This window comes from Malurus melanocephalus, unplaced genomic scaffold (assembly GCF_030028575.1).
Source record: "Malurus melanocephalus ecotype Western Australia unplaced genomic scaffold, MMel_1.1 scaffold_417, whole genome shotgun sequence".
Taxonomy (NCBI): Eukaryota; Metazoa; Chordata; class Aves; order Passeriformes; family Maluridae; genus Malurus; species Malurus melanocephalus.
Window position 1 is genome coordinate 179,215 of NW_026623649.1, and position 20,286 is coordinate 199,500.

The 20,286-nt window shown below is 41.8% G+C and overlaps 2 protein-coding genes across 2 annotated transcripts; one reads left to right on the forward strand and one right to left on the reverse strand.

Annotated features, from left to right (window-relative positions):
* The first annotated feature begins 58 nt into the window (after positions 1–58).
* Positions 59–6,045, forward strand: MRPL47 (mitochondrial ribosomal protein L47). The gene is made up of 7 exons (XM_057379693.1): positions 59–187; positions 901–1,046; positions 1,620–1,680; positions 2,207–2,303; positions 2,395–2,525; positions 2,801–2,896; positions 3,326–6,045. Exons 1-7 carry the CDS (start codon positions 102–104, stop codon positions 3,441–3,443), a joined length of 735 nt encoding a protein of 244 aa, XP_057235676.1. The 5' UTR covers positions 59–101; the 3' UTR covers positions 3,444–6,045.
* ACTL6A (actin like 6A) lies at positions 5,515–14,328 on the reverse strand. The gene is made up of 14 exons (XM_057379692.1): positions 14,235–14,328; positions 13,374–13,450; positions 13,009–13,183; positions 12,553–12,653; positions 11,195–11,292; positions 10,427–10,521; positions 10,100–10,206; positions 9,925–10,014; positions 9,679–9,740; positions 9,244–9,358; positions 8,817–8,897; positions 7,760–7,855; positions 6,627–6,713; positions 5,515–6,044 (listed from the first exon to the last, which is right to left on the reverse strand). The coding sequence occupies exons 1-14, from the start codon at positions 14,257–14,259 to the stop codon at positions 5,964–5,966; spliced, it is 1,290 nt and encodes a 429-aa protein (XP_057235675.1). The 5' UTR covers positions 14,260–14,328; the 3' UTR covers positions 5,515–5,963.
* Between the last annotated feature and the right edge of the window lie 5,958 nt (positions 14,329–20,286).

Genomic DNA, 20,286 nt, shown 5'->3' on the forward strand with positions numbered 1-20,286 from the left:
TGATGTGCCGCGGAGGAGCGCGGGGTGAAGCCGGGATGGTGCCATCTTGGAATAGGGCAGCTCCCGCCCCGTGCCCCGGCGCTGTGGGAGGGATCGGCGCGATGGCGGCGGCCGCTGCCATGGCCGCGCTGGGCCGGAGCTTCACGGCCGCTCTCCGGCTGCCCCGGGCTCGGCCGGGACTCCCCGGGTACGCATCCTGCCGGGGGGACTCGGGCTCAGGCACGGGGTGGGCGGGCGCGGTTCCCGGGAGGAAGGAGAGCCCTTGGCGGGAGGCGGCTGTCCGTGTGTCCGTGTGTCCGTGTGTCCTGGTGTCCGGCCGTGCCGGCTCCGCCAGCCTGAGGGCTGCAGCTCCGTGTAAGGGCAGCACGAAGCTGTGCCTGTTAGAATCCTCAGTTATTGTGCTGGTGCTTCCAGCGTGGGTGGGTTTTGTGCTTTCCCTTGTGGCCAGAGTTTTTGCCATTGAGGCCACGAGGGAGGCCGTGAATTCTCCCTCTCCCCCAAACCCGCCTGGATGCGTTCCTGTCACCTGCTCCAGGTGACCCTGCCCTGGTGGGGCTGTTGGACTGGATGATCTTTAGGGATCCTTCCCAGTTCTAAAAGTTCTGTGATGTACTCTTGTACAGCATAGCTCAAATTTATTCCTTAATACTTAATTATTATTTTTCTCTGCGAGTAAAAAAACTGATAATTAGATGAGATGAGGGGGAGAAGAAAACACTAAGATGACATTTTTGTAATTAACCAAACCCCTGTCTTTTCACCCCAGGCCGTGGTCTGTCTGTAGGACCTGTGCCTTTGAATGAATGAACGTTCTAATGCCTGTGAATGAAACAAACGTTCTAATTTAGCAGAATATTATTTTTCTTACCATGCATAGTTTTCCTTCTAACTTTTATGCAGGCTGGTGCTGAATCTGTACCACAAGAACCTACCAAAAGTTGAGCCCCTCCGTCAGGTGAAGTTCCTGCACACGACTGTGTCTCGGAAGGGTCTGGAGGAGTTTTTTGATGATCCAGGAAACTGGGGGGAAAAAAGTGTAAAGTCTGGTGAGTTATATTTAGCATTTCTGATAGTGATCTTTGAGCTGAAATCTGACCCGTTTTTTTTGCATCATAGGGAGTATTCATAGCTACATAAAACTTAATTTTCTATGTGTATGTGCATGCATCACTTGTGCATCTTTATGCCTGTCAATTTTTGCTGTGTGTGGTCAGTATTTATGAAAGCAAATAGTAATTGTGCAGCAAAATGTTTTGCTGTAAATTGTCTGCCTTGCTGTGAAATGAGAGTGTATCCYAGAAGATACGTGCTTTGATGAAATTTAGGTACTATGGAAGAAAACTAATTCAATGTAGAGATTCATCTTACACTTTCCTTGTTCCCAGCCTTTTACAAATACAAATAAACGTGACATGTAATTGCCTCTTAGTTCTGTATATTAAAAGCAAAGCTGAATATCCTCAAGGATAGATGTCCAAGCAGTAGTATTTTTTTAAAAGTGATCCTTGTTCTGTGAGCCTAATAGAAGCACTGTTTTTCTTCAGAATAAGAGAACTTTGTTCCATTAAATTAATGGTGTTTTTTTTGCCTTTTTTTTTTTTTTTTTTTTTTTTTTACAGGAGATTCATGGAATATAAAGCAGCTAAGGGGCAAAAGTAGTGAAGACTTGCACAAACTTTGGTAAGGAGGTTTTAGTGAAGAATCTTCTCTTCTTATCTGTAGGCTCAAGCCAGCTTTGGGATTGGAACAGCCCCAGTCCTGKCCCTGCTCAGAACACAGAAGCTGCACTGCAGGTGGCTGTGGGGCAGTTTTGTCCTGTTCAGAGGGTTCAGGTTTGGTACAAACCCTCTGGGGGTTGTTTGGATTGGACAGACTGGGGCACTCCATTACTGAGCAGGTCTGCATTTATTCAGATTTTGGAAGTCTTTGAGGYAGCCTTTGCCAGGCTAAACTTAATCATTACTGTGAACAACTTTTTCCTTGTTCTGTCTTGTCCTTTTGCTGTGTACATGTAAGAAGAATCTGGCTCTCTCTATTGTTTAAGACAACTTAGTATTAAACTCTTCCCTCCCAAGCCTTCTTTATTCCTAACTAAGTAAACAGGATATAGGATTGATTGTACTGTGCTCTATCCCACAGGATAGTAAGTGAATAACTGCTGAGCTATCCAGAAGTTATTTTTCAATTACTGTGCTTTTTGATCTAGGTATGTCCTGCTGAAAGAAAGGAACATGCTCTTAACTTTAGAACAAGAATCCAAACGACAGCGCAAGCCTATGCCAAGTCCAGAACGATTAGAAAAGGTAACTTGCTCATGCTGCATAAAAATATACCTGAGTAAAATTGCTGAAAGATTAAATGTTGCCACATCCTGAAACTATTTACCATTTCCAGGTAGAAACATCTATGAAAAATATAGACTTGGTTGTTAGAGAAAGAGAGATTGCTTTGAGGCTTTTACAAACAGGCCATGAAAAGCCAGTTCCTGGGGAGTGGAGACACGACTTCTTGGGACGCACCTTCTGGTATGGAAAACCTTTTTTTTAATGCATTAATTTCTCTTGTAGTGTTGCTCTCCCCCAGAAAATCCTTGTCTAATCAAGGAAGGATGCATAAACTGTATAGAATACAGGAGATACAGTTACAAACTAAGCCAGCAAGAGCTGGAAATAAGAATTTGTGTGTGGGTATTATCTCCCAGACCACTTTACCACTGTGCTTGAAACCAAAAGGAGCTGGTGGAATTCCAGAATGAAGATGATGTGTACCTTCTGTAATCACTTTTATCTGTCTCCAACAGGTACAGTTACAAGGAGTGGCCAATACCATGGCACTTGAACAAGAAACACAGAAAGAAGAGATTCTATTACTTACCTCATGTGAATCACTTCATCAGGTAAAAAGATTTCTTCAGCATTGGAAGTTATTTTCTCATCTGTTCCTGTCCTTTCACTTTACAGGGAAAAAAAAAAAGTAGTAATCTTTTGTTCTTCAGCTACTAGACTGAAAATTGGGCTTTTTTTTTTAAATCACAGCTTGCTCTGTTTTTTTTTTTCTGTTCCCATCTTACTAAGAGACATGGTTATKCAGTTGCACTGTAAAAGTAATTTCAAATGCAGACTACCAAAAATCCTTCCAAAGACTGAATTTCTGTAGAATTTAGAAGCAGAAGATAAAACTTTGCTTTGCAAGCTTTTTTCCTTATCAAAAGCCAATGAGTACTGAAGCTGTTGTTCATCAAGAGCCTGTATTTATTAGGGGGGTGAGCTCATTAAGGTGGTCACAAACTGGCTGGAAATTAACCACACCAACTTCTCTGTTTCAGACTCAGACTTGAAAAAGCCTTACGGAAAAGAGCAAGGCAGCAAAACCTGGAGAGGACAAGGCAGAAGATCTTGGAAAGGAAGTTCCCTCACCTTGCTGTGAAATCCCAGAGCCAGTAACATGCCAGAGGAGCACTGCAAGCAGTTGGTCAAGTGTCTGTGGAACATGGATCRTGTTCTGGTACCACAAACAACTCCACTGAGCATTCCAGGGTCTCCATCTTTTTTTGTTTGTTTTTAATACATTTGACTTTAATTAAACTTGTGATCTGGAATTAARAAGTAGCTTTGGTACCTAAATCAATACCATTTCTCACATTTCCAGAAACAAATTGTTAGCCAGCTGTTACAAGAGTGAGACATCCATCAGTAATAGTGAAGAGCAGCCACTGAGAGCCAGCTAAGAGTAACAAGTGCAGCGGTAATATTTACCTCGTTTAATTAAACCATTAAAACCAGACAGAAACATGAAGGCATCTGCAGCCCACATGAGCCTTTTCCCTGCTCATATTTTTCTGATAKATTTTTTCTGAGTATTTTCCCCAATTTACAGGTAAGCTACCCAAGGTGTATTTGCATTCTGCGTAAGTGCACTAGAAAATGGGCTCTTCAGTCTGCCCAGAGAACCTTTTTCCTCTGCTTGAAGTCTGGCTTCTTAGAAAGTATGAAATATTCATCATAGAAAATTTTAGTAATGCAGTCATGATGCCGAGATTTCTATGACAAATACAAACACAGAGTGCAAATGTTTGAAGGAAGACTGCAACATTCTTTTGTGAAATTGAAGCAGGCACTGCTGCTGCTTTTAGTCGATGGAAACACCTTCATCTTTCACTTAATGAAAGCTTTTAACCTCCACATGAAGTGGTCTAGATATCTAAAGTCACAAATACCAGTCTTTCAGGAAGCAATTGTGCTCAGCAATACAACCTGGTAAAACACTGCAAGGGAACCAATAGTTTCCCCTCAGCATCTGTCTCTACCATTGACCTTCACTGGCCTGCATCACACCAAATTCCCACCGTTTGAACTCAGAATATTTCCAGAGGTGAGAAAACCTCCAGAAGTGTTTTGCTCTCCCTATGCTGCTGGAATATTTACAGATCTTAGTATTATACTGCAGTTTTTTTTTTAAAGATACACAGAAGGTAATAGCTCATTTGGCATAATGAAATCTAAGCATGCCACAGAAGGAAAGCTTAAAACACTCACTGCAGTGTWCTGAGGTCCAAGTTCAGTTTATGTTCCATGTTCCACTTGAAAACAAAATGGACTCAGTTTTTCTTCCAYAGTGACAAGAGCTGGTGACTTGGTTCATTTGGTGTAACTTTGCAGTTTCCCCCATTTTGCAAGAGAAACAGGGTTTATCAATAGCTTTGAAAATCTGGACCAAGCAACTTTGTCTCGAGCAAATCACGAGTCTTATGATACAACAAAAGCAGACTGGTTTGATAAATTACTTTATTATTTGGAGGTAATGTGAAACTTTTCAAACAGAGGCCTCATAATTATTTACCCACAAGATCTTTTAGGATACAAAAATGTAGCAGTACAGTTTACTTTTTTTTTTTAGATCAGTTAAATGCTATTTGGTTTTTCCACAGCTTTCGAGATAAGGAGCAAAACTTCATTGTGTCCCAAAACAGACCATCACACCATTGTAAATGAAAGTAAGCTTAAAAGCAACATTGAGCTGCAGCTTGACAGCCAATTCCTGCTGAAAAATAAAGTCATCCCCTTCCCTGTGACCCTGAGTGCACCTTCCCCCTGCAAACACAGGCACTTACAGACCCTGCTGGGAGGCAGAGGGAGTCACACAGCAGCTGCTCCAGCTCCCTGCAGCAGGGTCAAGCCACACACTGAAAGCTTCTGACTCTGCTCCCAGTCTTGGAGAGGCAATTCTTTGTCTCAATTTCCCTGTCTCGAACAAGTTTTGCTTCTCACCTACATCACAAAGGCATTAAATACATTCTCAGACATCAGGTGGAAAGCATTGCTTGCTTACTGAAATGAAACTGCTCCATAATAAAAAATTAGCAAACCAGTGCTTAATATAACATTCACTCCTTGGAATGTAACACTTCTGTGAGACAGTAAAAGTTTACACTAAAATAGATCACTGAATACAAACTTTCAACTTTCAAAACAGCTGAGTAACTTTCTCTGCCAAGTACTCACAAGGTTGCTCAAATATAAAAGACCAAATTTTATTTTAAGAGAAAAAGAAGAGCAATTTAAGGCCAAAGTACCAGCAAGGAAGACTAGTATGTGAAAATAGACAAGAAATTAAACAAGAAATATTTAATAAATAAGCACAGGCATTTGCAAGGTTATGCCTCTATCTATTAGCTAACCTGTAAAGCTGTTCCCAGGAAAAGATACTAGAGAAAATAGACATTTATACAAAATTATAAAATGCTTGTTACATGAATTATTGCTTTACAAGGGACGTAAACATCCGTTTTCTATTATAGTACCAATTAGGTCTCAATTTCTAAAGGTTTGTTAAAATGGAACTTGAATTATGCAAAAAACCCAATATAAACTTTCTACAAAAAAGAGTCCATCCCATTCCTGAGTATGCTAAAGCTATAAAACAGAAGGAGCACCGAGCAGGCAGCAGTTTTCACAGTAAGAGGTCTAAGGACATTTTCTTTCTACACACTGTTTCCCTCCTTCTTCATATTCTTGTTTAGAAATCCACATCTGCTGGAAAGTACCCTACAAAAATAAATTTAAAAAAAGAAAACCAACACACAATAAAAAAATTGGTCAGAAAACAAATGAAGATTAATTGAAACATGATTAGCTTTTCCTAGGAAGGAAACAAGCAAGTTGTTACATTAAATGAGGTAGTAGGACTWGATCTGCTTAACTGTCTCTTCCTTGACTTTTATTGCCAAGGGATTAAACTCAAGACAGGAAGTGCAGTACCAAATGCTGATTTCAGTTTCCCTTGCCCATGATGATAAATTAACCCCTACAAACCATTTCAGTACTCAGTAACTTATAACCCTAAACTCAGGAATATGATGCAGAAACGGGTTTGATACTTTCAAGGTCTACAAGACACATGCAATTTCTCTAGACTGTATTTCAAGTTTGTATGTTGCCATTAAAAATGGGAGAACGTGGCAGGATATTTTTGTCACTGGAACTGCTCATGTCTCTTTTTGAACATTCTCTTCACCATGAGGACAGACAAGATTATGATTATATACACAAACTCTGCCACACACACTTTTGGGCAATCAGATTTCTGGGTGACAGTGCTGTTTAGCACAGTAACACAGGTTTACTAACCAAAGAAGCCAAAATGGAGCCCCCAATCCACGAGCTGAACCTCCGCTCCACAGTCGTGTTGTTCGCTATCAACTTCAGGCGCATGCTCTGCACAGAAACGGAGCCAAAACCAAACAATCAGACAAACTGTCAGCTGGTGACCTTCAGGGACAAGAAGCCTGAGCAATCTGGTGAATATGTCAACATGCAGGTGAAAAAAGATCCATTTCATTACACTTGCAATACTGCTCCATCTGCCTTGTATTGAGAATTCAAAAATTCCAGCCACAGTGGAACAGGAAAGGTGGTGGCTTTTTCTTTGTCTCCCAACAGGGAGCAGCAACAAATGCTTAAGGCAAGGAATGGGAAAGGTGGAGAGCAATCATCTCACAGTGCATACTGTCATCTCCAAAACTGCACTGAAACTAAAWCAACTAATGTTACTAGACTTAATTCATAGTCTTTTTTGGACCCATTCATTCCTTTTGCTTTCAAAATGCCTTGCAGAAATAAAATCTTTGAATTTCAATGGATTCCTCCTCAGCTATTATAAGAAGTGAACACCTTTCTCAGTTTCTCCTAACATTCATCATGTCAGAGTTGTCACCAGCAGAACATTTTTACTTGAATACTAAAATTCAAGAAATATCATAAGCTATCTCTACTCACAAGTGTAAGGGTATCAATGGTTTTTTTGACATCAAGTAATTACAGAAATATATGTAAGAATGTTAYAGACAAAACCTGATGATCTGAGGTGTCTGCAGAATTGAGGAAAAAGAATTGCCACAATTAAGTGACAAGACCTCAGGCAGAACAAGTGAATGTGCCTCAAGTTAGTCAGCAAYACTTCAGAAGAGAGACCATCAAGGGAAATCCTGACTGTTGCTTGGGGACAATTACAGAATTTAGGATCACAATCTGAAACCAAGAGTGAAGCAGTAAAATATTCAAGGTATATTGGAATTTTTTCTGTATAAAAACTCTTCAAGGATTCTTTCTTTTCTTTAGAGAGGAASGTTTCTTAACCCTGCAGAAATCTGTTCAGCTGTCAGGCTCCTAATGAAGTCAAAGCTATGATATCCTTGTGTATTTATGTGGCAGGAAAGCAAAATGTTAAGTACTCAGTGCAGTAATGGAAAGAGTTGTTTTACCGGTGGAGTCTTCTGAGACAGCTCCCTGTTCAATCTGTCTGTGAAACTCTGTATTAGAGTGTTTCCTCCTGCTACAATCACACTGCCATAGAGACCCTAAAAAGAGAAAAAACATCCTASAGTATTAACTCTGCAATCATTCTGAAAACAGTTTTAACAATAGAAAGGGGTGGCACATGAGTATGCACAGTCAACAGMAATGATAYATCACTYGATGCCAACAGTATKGMCTYCCCCARTTCAATTGTTTAATCACTTAAAAAATATTGCAAGACAGCTTAACACAAAACTATAAAAGAAAGACAGAAGCCATACGATTAATGATTCTAAATGATTTCACGGAACAGTTGCTACTATGGAACCTACAGAGCAACTTACAGATCTCCCACGTATACAAAATGTTGGTTTTCATAAAGCTGAAAACCATAAAACCATATGGTTTTCATATTTTCTTTTATAACCATAAAAGAAAACCCCACAGCCCTGACCCAGTTCTATCTCTGTAAAGCTGCAATTGGTGAACACACACCATGGCACAGACCACTCAACCCTCCTCACATGCTGGTTAACAGAAAAAATTTTTGAAACAAGTCCCATATAGTCTGTATCACTGACACCTGAGAAAGACAGAACATAGTTTTAAAAATAAAATTTTCCTTTAAAACTTCATCTCTTCCTTCTACTCTTTATAAATTCTATGTATGTTCTAAATATAATGATGCCTAAAAATCTGAAGATAACACTCAAAGTTAGAAACATAAAATTGTTATCTGAAGCCAGTCCAAGATAAAATTATGTAGTGCCAGCCACAAAATCTGCACATTTGATCTTTAAATATGTGTAGAAACACTATGTAAAAGATCTTGATTTAGCATTTTGTAAGACAAAATACTACTGGTACATATCCCTACAATAATACTTACAGAATTATTCTAATGGATTTATCATTATCCTAGGAAATCCACACTTCTTCACTGTTGCTGTTCTAGYCCCAAAAACATGCATCAGCACAAAAATATCTATGCCTTAAAATACTGCCTGGCTGACTAACACTTACCGGCCTGATGTCTATATCACACATTCCAACGCTTGTTGTGACAACGTGGCTCACACCCAGCATCGTGTTACCAGATAAACCCTGCAAGGAAGATTAGSAATCTACACATCATTGATTCAAAAGAGCAAGGCATAAAAAAAAGTCCTGAATTAGTTGAATTTACAAGTATTGCTAGAGAGGAAGCTACGCATTTTGTTAGGGAAGGAACAAAAATATTCCTATTTTTCCCAATCAGCTCATCACCACCCATTTTGAACATTTCATTCTGCCCTCAACCAGACATAATTCAAGACAGGCAAATTCCACAGAAGACCCCCACGGTGCAAATACATCCCAATAATGAAATTAAAAACATTATCCACAAGGAAGCCAAGTGATAACCTAGTCATGTAAAGCCCTCCAATCACAGCTATCACCGTGGTTTTACCTTTACATTGGAAGGRTCAAACAATCCCTCAGGAATTTTCAGGCGCTCAGCACCAAAGTCACAGTTGTAGCCATTGGGGAACTCGTAATGAACTGTTGGCATCTGTGCTGCTACCCTGGAGCATCAGGCAGAAAGCAACACATTGAAGTGCTCTCTAAACAGGAGATCATGTTATCTAGGCAGCATTATAAACTACAGTTCCAACAGAAATATTGTGATTCATACCACTTGCATTTCCAATAACATTATGATCTCATCTTAGAATGTTAAACAAAAAACTATCACCTGGATTTACACAATATTCATACTTTCATAAATAAACAGGTTTTAGGTAGCAGCTTCTTCCATAACCAAACAAGCCAACAGCAATGAAMAGGCTGAGCACCCCATGAACAACTGGTAATTGATTTTACAAGAAAGAAGAAAATAACGTACTGCTCATCATAGGTTGAATCTGATACTTGGAGGACAGAAGCTTGGAAGTCCTGAATGACACACTGTGGAGTTAAAAATAACATGATTATATAAATTATAGTCTTCAATTTTACATAATTTATAGAATTGGTACTGCCTTACTAAAGATTTTTTAGTTCTTCAAGAGAAAACCTCAGTATCCTTGCAAACAAAACTTATTTATGGAACACTCAGGGCAGGTGAGAGCAGGAGGAATGACCTACTTACATTACACATGTAGTTGTGCCAAGACCTGGTGACCTGGGGCAACTTCTCTTTTCTCTTCCAATTTGCTGGTGACCCCTCACGAACTGCCTCCTGAGATTGTAGGGTACACAATCATCAGGTAAACATTAAAGACCCTCCCCAAGAAAACACTTAATAAATAAAGTTACTTTCCCACCTTTGAAGCAATCATATATGGAGGAATTATCTCTATGTTCATTTCCTGAAACAAYTCCCGGCACTGCATCGTAATAAAGTCTCCTGCAAGTGGTGATTTTACAATACCTAGAGGGCAAAGAGAAGATCCAAAATAAAAACCAAAACAATTAACCTGGAAAGTATCCATATTATGAACAGCCTGTCCCAGCTATTTGTCAGTGAACACTATTAGTGTTTTTTTTCTTTTTTAAGGGACACACAGATGTAAAAGCAGTAACAAAAGTGTCCAAGCAGAAATCAAGTTAATTTGACCTATTGCAAAGCTGTTACCCATGAAAGTTTATACCTTGCTGAAGTACATATCCATCATGCACTGGAATAGCAGTGGTGTGTGTTGCTCCACTATCCAAGATGAGACCTGTAGATCTCCCATTAGCAAAACTASACAAAACGATTAAGGAAAATAGTTTTCACTTTAGAAAAAAAATGTTGCCATACAATTAGATCATAACAAGAAATGAGGACCTCAACATGTTATTGGCTCTACAAAAGGATTTGTCGTTTATTCTAGAGTGTGCTACCTTTMTGTGAGGTCCACCTCATAGATAGAGGAGAATTTAACTTCTATCAGTGATCTCAAGCTTTGGAAGTACCAGGGTAAAACTTCACTTCTATGGAGCAAATTCTAAGTGCATCCAACTCATTTACACTCTGAAGGTGAAAATATRTTATTATTAATTAAAAATAATTACAAATACTCTCCTTAAGGCTATGAAAACTTTAAGCTCTAATTACTGTAGTAGCATGGACACCACCATTTCGAGTCTGTAATGTTCTTATTCATAGTACACAATGGAAATAAAAACAGAAATAATACGAAAAAAAATACTTGTCCCCCAAGGACAAAGGCTAGGAGAACTTCAAAAATGAGCTCTAATGCCTTGAAGTTCAGAAACGGAATTTGTTTACTTCCTCTTTGGATGTTTGTGGAAAAACTCAATTTGAAGAAAGTTAGACATGCTGTTATACTTGGAATTGCTTGGAAAAAGTTTACCATAATTTCCTCGGGGGATGGGGCAAATAAAACCATGCAGTGAAACATTTTGAAGGATACGCTGTCAGAACTGCAGTTTTACACAAGAAAAAAGCTGGGATGTTGTAGTGTTCAAACATCAATTCYGTCAGTTTTTCACGCTTTGCTCTGGTATTCCACTAAAAAATAAAAAATCCAAACCACAAATAAGTGACCAAAAGGAAGATGTCTTTGCAAACTAATAGACTACTAACACAATAAAGAAGTGATTAGAAAAATTGCAGCTACAGATTTAAATAATATCAAAATTCTACAGAAACAGATTTCTAGTAATTTACTTCTTTAGAACATTTGTTACTTCAGTAATACTACAAGACATGCTTGTAGTGCATGCAATGCTTATCTATCAAACAAGAGTGCTACACAGCTTTCCTGTTACAATGGATTTCTTTACACTTCTACAGCTTTTCTAGTGCCAGGTTCCCAAAGAACTCTCTAAAGTAAGCACCCTGCCTTTTACAGGGGTAAAGATACATGAAGGAACTTGCCCAGTGGGAAGAAAAGTAAATCCAGACTTTCCAGTTTCCAAAGTATCTTTCTACAGTTCTACTGCAGTTGTGATTAAGCYAGGATATATCTGAAATATTCAACACATTCCTGAAAATGTGATGCTTTATCCAATAAAGATGACGTTTGTCAGGAGAATTGTCAATGGGATTGTCTCTATTCAGACACCCACTGAGCYATCAAACATGAAACAGCCATTGCAAATTCATCCACACTCCACAAGATGCAAGTCAACACAAGCAATGATGAAAAAGAAAATCCTTTTTATTAGATTTTATTAAAGAAAGGCATCACTTGTGTATGGCATGTCTACCTTTTCTACTCTGAYTTCAAGGTCTGCCCTTCAAATGCTGAGCATTATTAAATGACAGAAACCTTGTGAACAGATTTTCCCAGAAATCTGTATTCATCCACTTCAGCTGCCTTACAGAACCACTTACAGAAACAAAAACTGAAAAATTAAAACTTCTCTATTATCAGTATTATTCTGTGCCATGTTAGTTGTAAGACTAAATAAAGCCACAGATTTTTTTACAGCATTTTATTAAGTGTAATGTACTCTATAAGACATCCAAACATCTTTTTCCTTTTATTCTAGGCAGTAAAATTTCTTTTTTTAACTTCTGACTATTTTCAGTAAGTGAAAAACAATAGCATATTGTAAATACTTTCTAATACGACTCATACAAACTATTTCCAATTGAGGTTTTTTTAAGACATTTTCCAGAACCTGGCCAAATATTTTAAAATTATCATTTCTACAGCTAAGTTTTAACACTTGTCACCTACAAGCCAGCAGCAGACTTATCCAAGACTAATACGTGCAGAGTCAGCAAAAAGACTTATCAAAATGCACAGCTGCTTTTACTCACTGGTGCTTCAGACATAAGGACRGGATGCAAACTTGCTTCAGATTTAATATGCATCTTGTAAGTGTGATCCAGAATTGCCTGGAAACTATCCCAGTCTTCGACTGCAATAACATTGAGACAAAAAGATTAGTTACTTCTAAGTCTTGCTTCATTTCATAAACACATAAAGGCTTTCCAATTTATTTTTCTGCATAAAGCTCTTTAGTTAAAAGCTGTCCTCAGCTGACATACACCTGCTCTGCAGAATTCTCTTCTTCCCTAACTACCATGACTTCAAGAATTATGCTGGAAGTCCACTAACAGYGAAAACCAACCACATCTCCATGCAATTTGCAAACCAGGAGTATGTTCTTACAGCCTCTGTTSCTGTACATAATATCTGTTTACATGACTATGACTTCCTGCAGCCTGGCAATGGTATTTTAAAATCAGGTAGAAAAAGACAGAGCACCATACTCATTCCATTCTTTAAAGGTGAAACTGCTTCCATATTTTCTCTTGGAACTCTCAGGGCATTGGTGTCTATGTAGTAGGTCGGGCCCCCTTGTTTGCCTTTGTCACCATCTATCTCCATCAAAGTGCTGCCATTGTCCCTTTCTAGCACCACACCAATGGCTGTTGGAAAATCAACCTGCAAGGCAAGAGGCAAGCAGTGTATGAGGACTGATAGTGTTTTGAAGCTGGTGTTTCTCATAAATTCAGAGGTTTCTTTAAACAATACAGTCAGAACAAACCCCAACGTATTCAAACGGGTTGTAACTCCCAAACAAGACCTAAGGCATAAATTAATGTGGAATTTCTGTTGAGCCACAGATTCTCACCTTTGGGCAGTCCTCGCCTGCATAGCCTGCTCTCACTGTGTACGAGCCAATGTCAAAAACCAGAGCCCCAACTTCATCTGAAAAGATTGTTAATAAAGACAGTGAATAGTTATCACCCACTTCTGCAACCCTGATCTTTCCCTGCCCACTGCCTGCTTTACTGACAAAGGAAGAAAAGTAAATCAAGGGATCTTGTACAAGGCAAGGAGAAACTTCTCTAGTCAGAACTCCAGCTACCAGAGAGCTATTGCAAAACTGCACACAGGCTTTAACTGGGGCACTTAAAACCCTCCGATCGGTGTAACAAAGAATTTTAGCAGAAGGAAAACCCACTTGTAGATAAACGAATCGCAAGATAAAACTTTCCAAAAGTTCTAATTTAACAGTCACACGAAGCCAGGCGAGCCCAGAGGCCCCGGGAGTGATGAGGATATGGCAGGTGGATTGAAAACAGCGACTGTGTGARGGAAGGGGCAAGGGCACGAAGCGCCCCATCCCTGTGGGCCCGATCCTCGCTGATCTCCGCACATCCTAAAGGAAATCCGTCCTAAACGMACAGTGGTCACGGGGGGCGTGCAGCGGGGCTCGGGGAAACCACACCCGCTCCTAAAGTGCGGGGATCTTCTCCGGATCACGGTATTTCTGATCCTGCCAAGGCCGCGGTGCGACCGGTCCCCGGCGGAGGCACCCCGGGGCCCCGAAGGACATAAACAAGGCCCGCCGCCTCCTCCTCCTCCTCAGGCGTGGGACACGGAGGGGCCGCGGGAGCGCCGGGCCGGGCTGAGGGAGGCGGGAAGCGCCCGCCGGGGCCGCACGCGCCGCCTTGCGGGGCGGGGGAGGGGAGGGCGGCGCCGGACTCACCTCCCCCGTACACGCCGCCGCTCATGGCTGCCGCTGGGCCCGGCCCCGCCGTCCGCCGTGCCCGCGCCGCACCGCCCGGCCCCGCTCCCCGACGGCCCCGGTGTCCGCGGGCCCCGCGCTCCCCGCCCGCTCCTCTCGCCGCCGACCCGGCAACAAAAGCGGCCCGGCCACGCTCCCCGCCCGCGGCGCGGCCCGACCCGCAGCGCCGCCGCCCGTCCGCCAATGGCAGCGCCGCGCGGGCAGAACCGGCCAATCACGGCCGGCGGGAGGCGGGGCCTTGCCGCGGACAGCCAATCCTGAGGCGGGACGCGGAGGGCGGGCAGGAGAGCGAGCAGAGGGCGGGGGGCGCTGTGAGGGGAGCGGGACGGGCTGAGGGGAGCGGGACGGGCTGAGGGGAGGGGGCGCCGGAGGTGAGCGGAGTCAGTCGGGTGATGTGGGGATCGTGAGCGGAGTCACAGAAGGGTTCAGGTGGGAAGGGTCCACAGTGGGTCAACTGGTCGCACTTCCAGCTCCAGCAGGGTCGTCCCAGMGCACGTGGCACGGGATTGCGTCCAGACGGTTCTGGGGTATCTCCAGTGAAGGAGACTCCACGTCTGCTCCGGGCGGTCTGTTCCAGTGCACGCTCGCTGCACAGGAATGTTCTTTCTCATGTTACTTCCTGTGCGTCAGTTTCTGCCCCTTGCTTCTTGTTGTGTTGCTCTGCACCGCCAAGAAGGGCCTGATCCGTCCTCTGACATCTCCCTGCAGACATTACTGAGATCGCCTCTTCCCGAGGCTGAGCTGGCTCTGCTCCCTCAGCCTTTCCTCATGGAATGCCCCAGTCCCTTAATCATCCTTGTTGCCCTCCACTGGGTCAGCTCCAGGAGCTTCAAGTCCCTCTCGTATTGAGGAGCTCAGAACTGGACACAGGGAAGGCTCCAGGGTTTGCTGGAGTGGGAAAAGGTGCCTTGTGAATCCTGGGGGCTCACAGGGTGAACTTGCTGCCACATGAGGGGTGGGATGACTCCACAGCATCGGGACCGTGGAAAGGAGCTGCTGCAACCCGGCCTTCCCCAAATCCTACCTGACACAAGGGTGTAACCAGGTGGGATCAGGCTCTTCTCCCAGGCAAACAGCRACAGGATGAGAGGATGGAATCTCAATCAGTGTCAGATGTGGTTTAGGTTGAATATTARGAGAAATCTTTTCATTGGAAAGGTRTTTGGACACTGGAATGGGCTGYCCAGGGAKGTGGCAGAGTCACCTGGAGATGTTTAAGGAAAGACTGGATATGRTGTTCAGGCGTAGGCTGGACTSAGTGATCTCAGAGGTGTTTTCCAGCCTCACCAATTCTGTGATTTCCCTGCTACCGTCACTGCTCTTTTGGGCTCTTCCACTGAGCTTCTGAAGCCTATCTTGATATTCCCACCTTGTGTTGTTCCTTTCTTACTTGGGGCAGAGCCCTTAGTCCCTGAGGCTGGYGTGTCTGCAGAGCTGGACAGTTCAGCTGCCAGTTTTACATCGGAGCTTGTAATTAGKATTTCACATCACCTTGTTTGGTATTGGAGTGCTCAGCCAAACCTGGTGTTCAGCCAGACAAGACAGAGATGGGTAACTATAAAGCTGTASGAATTAAAGAAAACAAAAGAAAGACCTGAGGCATAGCTAGCAGTCAGCATTAGAGAAGACTAAAATTTCAACTGGAGAATAGGGGAACTGGCTTAAAAGGGCAAGTGTTCCTCGTGTGCCCTTTTTTGAATTTTTATATGAGGTGAAGTTTTTTTGACGGGGTGGAAAGCTGTGTGTTCTTTAAAGTTTATAAAAGATAGGTAGCTTATTTTTGTAATACTGTAGCAAGGATCTTCGAGTGATTAAATTAGCCTGCTTAATAGAATATTTATTACCTTTACATTTGATGATAAAGTTTTGGATAGCATAATGAGCAATCTTAATAGCACCTAATTATTGGACTATAAATGATAAAAAGAGGTATTTCTTGTATTTCACCATAAAGCAAGAGTTAGTGGTGTGACCTCACTTTGTCTTACTTGGATAGGGAGTTCAGAACTCGAAAACAAAAGTTGGAGGCTTTTCCATAAGTTGTGACATAAGTTTTGGTTATACTTCCCTACTTAATGCTGAATTTAATCAGGAGGTTTCTTTAAGGAGTAAACTTCACAATTTTATCACATAATTAAGAAATTCTTATATGTTACAGTACAATACAACTACAACATATAGATGTTATCATTAGAAAGATAAATACTGYGGTTTCATTAACTATACATCATAAAGTCAGTGCACCTTCATTTTGTATTATGAAATATTTTCGAGTCAGTATGTTACCGTGATTTCCAGTATGTGGCACTAATACTCAAGGTAGAGTTCTTTGAGGAGGAGGAATGGATTACAAACGGGGAAAGTGGTTCAGAAAATTTGGAATTACCATGCCAGAGGTTCTTCATTTAGCTCATTCTTGTACTTTATTTTGCAGTGTGATAAATGACACTTTAAGCCAGATCCCAYTCTCTGCACAACAGCTGCTTTTGACTGATCTAAAAGCCAGAAACTAACACAGCATTCGGCTGCTTTAGTTTTCTTCAATATTTCTTCGCCACCAGAATGTGCCCTGAAAATCATGTTGGTATCTAGAAGTCTCAGGATTTGATAAGCATAAGGAAACAAAGCCAAATCCATGCAATTCACAAGAAGCCTGGAGTATAAGGGGAAAGAAATAGAGACTGACAACTCTCTAGGTGCTACTTTCATCTTCCTTATGCTGTTCCAGGAGCTTACATCAGTGGAAAGTGTGCAGAGCATCATTGCTGTGGTTTGACAAGGTGTTGCAGTRGCTTTGCTTTGAGCAAGAACAGAAGAAAATGAGCAAGAACAGAMATTAAATGCTGAGCCTCACTAGGGGCCTCAACATTGGCATGATGGCCTTCAGATTTTTACCTCAGACTGAAGTCCAAGAGCTGAACTATGTTTCATACAAAGTGTACTAAAGACAAACACCTTAAACCTGGATAAGCACTGTACAGACTGTCTTAGCAGTTGAAAATGATGAGGAAAGGGGATGTGTCTGAAATCTCTCTGTGACTCCTGAATTTATATGTTCCAGAACCTTTTTTTGGAGCTGGTGTGTTTAACCAGTCCTTTTGTAAAAGACCCATGACTCACTCTTACTGTAGAACATTGAAGGAAGAGGTGATGGTGCTTGCCATTAAAYACAGTCCACCTTCCATCACCAGTGGATGGCCTGACTAGATTTCAGAGAGCCTGCTGAGATTCCRTCTGACTGCCTGGAATAATAGTGACCAGGACATGCTGGAGAATAGGGTAAAAACCATGTAATAACAGAACTGCTTTATAGTTCTGTACTGTAAGTGGTTCCTGTGAAACCAAATTAGAGGCCTCCAGACCTTTTCATTCTTTAGATCAGGCAGAGTAAGGAATCACAGAGCCAGATTTGATCAGCAATGTACAGCAAGACTTGCCTGGAACTGGTTCTGAGGTAATTGGTCTGCTGGGCTGAGCTGGCCCTGGCYAGGACTGAAGTGTGCCTGAATTGCCCTTCTCAAATGAATCTCTTGTGCACATATGTCTCACTTGGCTCAGATCTGGCAGAACTCAGTGTTTCAGGCTTAGTGCTTGGTCTGGAGTTGCTTTGGATTCTTGCAGGGCTTATTTGCTTGGCAGCTGGGCCAASCCTGACCTGGCTCAGTACCTCTCATCTGCAGAAACMAAGCTCTGTACAGCTGGGAAGCAGYTTAGCATGATAAACAGAAGATCTTTGTGTCAGCTGAGCCTTGYCATTAATGAGGCACACTGATCCCCTGCTCTTCCCACTGTGACATTGGGAATTTGGTTGTAAGAGCTGAGCAGGTAGCAGGGAGCACTGATCTGATTGCTGGTCAGATGCTCTGCCTTCAGCATGGCAAGGTTCACATCCATCCCTACTCTCAGCTTTCCAGGAGGTGCTGGGTTGCCTCAGTGGCATTATCAAACTGTGGTGCTGTGCAGCTCAGAGCCATGGCTCTGTGCAGAGGTAAGGAATCCTAAAGGGAACCTCCTCCTGTGAGGGAGAAGATCCCAAGGCCCTGTTCCTGCACATGTTGGCTCTGTGGGTGAAATTAGGCAGTGTGGGGAGCAGGGCTGTAGGGGTGTGCTCACTACTGAGCTTGCAGGCCTAGTGACACGTTTTGTGTCACCTTTTTGGAACACCATCAGGCTTGGAGTCTTGGTCTGGTTTACTATAGAAAGCTGTTTTCATTTGGAATCAGGAAATGTTTATTGTGCAGGTTTTGGTGTAGCCATGTCTGTCCTGTGTGACATTTGCTCTGCCACCAGGAGAGGGCACAGGCAAAGCAGGGGCAGAGACTTTGGCAATCCACATAATGCTGCAGGGTTTGGAATACAAGTTAGAGCAACGTTATTTCTCCTGGGCTTCAAAAACGAAAGAATTGGCTTGGGGTTTTTAGATTTATGCATTGCTCTATCACAATTTATATATATATATTGTTATGAACTTTATTAAACAGTAGTGAGGAAAAACAACAGTGTGTTTACTTCATGGGCATGTTTGCAAAGAGATGCTCKCTTCTTTCTTCTATTCATTCAGGTCATTACTGTGACAAGTAGGTACCTTGTCATCCAAAATGAGCATGTACAGCAATGCAATTGCACTGCAGCAAGAAGTCTGATGAGAAAAGTATTTGTTTCTATTGAGGAATTATCAATTTATGGAGGGAAGCTTAGAATTGCTTTATCTGAATATTTACAAAAGGCCTGTATCATAGGGCAGTCATGTTACAGCCGTTCAAAATTGTTAGCTACTAAATTATAGCATCATCACATAACTGTATGAATATGCTCCGTTTTAAAAAGTATTTGCATAGTATATATAAAATCTTTGCATTATTTGATGTTTATAATTTGATGATTATTTGGAATTGCTTTAACAGATAAGTTCATGGCATTTTTTATAACTAGTGTAAGAATTCTGATTTTTCTATCTCATGCACATTTGTAATCCCTTTTTATTCTGTTTTTGTGGTTATCTTGGAGATTGATTCTTCTTTCTTACCACACTGACACAGTGTCTTTTATTTTAGTACAGCAAAATTGTGTGCATCAGGCCCAAGACATCTTCCTTTGCAAGTGACATGGAGAGGAATGAGTGTTTCCAGGAGGAGATGTGGTACAGTGGACAGCCTGATCCAATCTGCTGCTGATGGGTTTTCCTTGAGTCCTGACRTGTCAGCTTACATGTGTAAGTAGTCTTCATTATTTACTGCCATATATGAGAATTATGGAAAAGAGAATTGTGGAAAAGAGAATTATGGAAAAGAGAACTGTGGAAAAGAGAATCCTGGCTAGGAGGGTAGTCAGGGGATGGTCTTTCTCACAGCAGGTAAAAGCACTGCCACTCCATAGCAATCTTGTTATTTTGTATTTATTAATTGCTTGAACCTTGCTTTCTTTGAGCAATTAAGAAAAATAGACGTAGGAAACTGTCTAAAACTGTGGATGCTTATGGTAGGAAGAACTAATGTAAACAAGTCTCAGGTATTTTTAAAATGGTGTTTTTAGGAAATTTGGCTCGTGCTACCTTTTTGATTATTTCCACATACAATAAGGTTGCGGCATAAATTGTATTATATTAGCTGGCAACAGATAATCCATGCCAAACACAGACTGCATGAGTATCTTTATCCTAGTAAAAGCTTTGATCAGAAATTTTTGCTTTTTTGAGACACACAAAAGAATCTAAACATGAAACACAACTGGAGGAAGCCAGCCCTTTTAAGCTGTATTTCCCAGAAGCTGCTTATTTTCAKTGCTTGTTTAGATCTGCCTTAATCAAGGCTGCAGACACGGTTTCTCTACGTGTGTACAAGTGCTTTTGTGCTCACCAGTGCCAGCACAGAGAGTGCCAGTCCTGGGCATCTCAGCTCTGCTGCTTAYCACAARTTGTCATCCAAGCTGTGAGRATCCTGGCACCTACCAGGTCTGTGKTTTRGTTGGYTGGGTAGCTGATGGTCARTCTGAACCCTCAGCAGCCCCTGAGAGT

Excerpts from the sequence above, each read along its gene's own strand:
- MRPL47 (XM_057379693.1), top strand. The coding sequence starts at position 102 with ATGGCGGCGGCCGCTGCCATGGCCGCGCTGGGCCGGAGCTTCACGGCC. Across the intron at positions 1,681-2,206 it reads GAAGACTTGCACAAACTTTG|GTATGTCCTGCTGAAAGAAA; the intron begins GTAAGGAGGTTT and ends TTTTTGATCTAG. Across the intron at positions 2,304-2,394 it reads GTCCAGAACGATTAGAAAAG|GTAGAAACATCTATGAAAAA; the intron begins GTAACTTGCTCA and ends TACCATTTCCAG.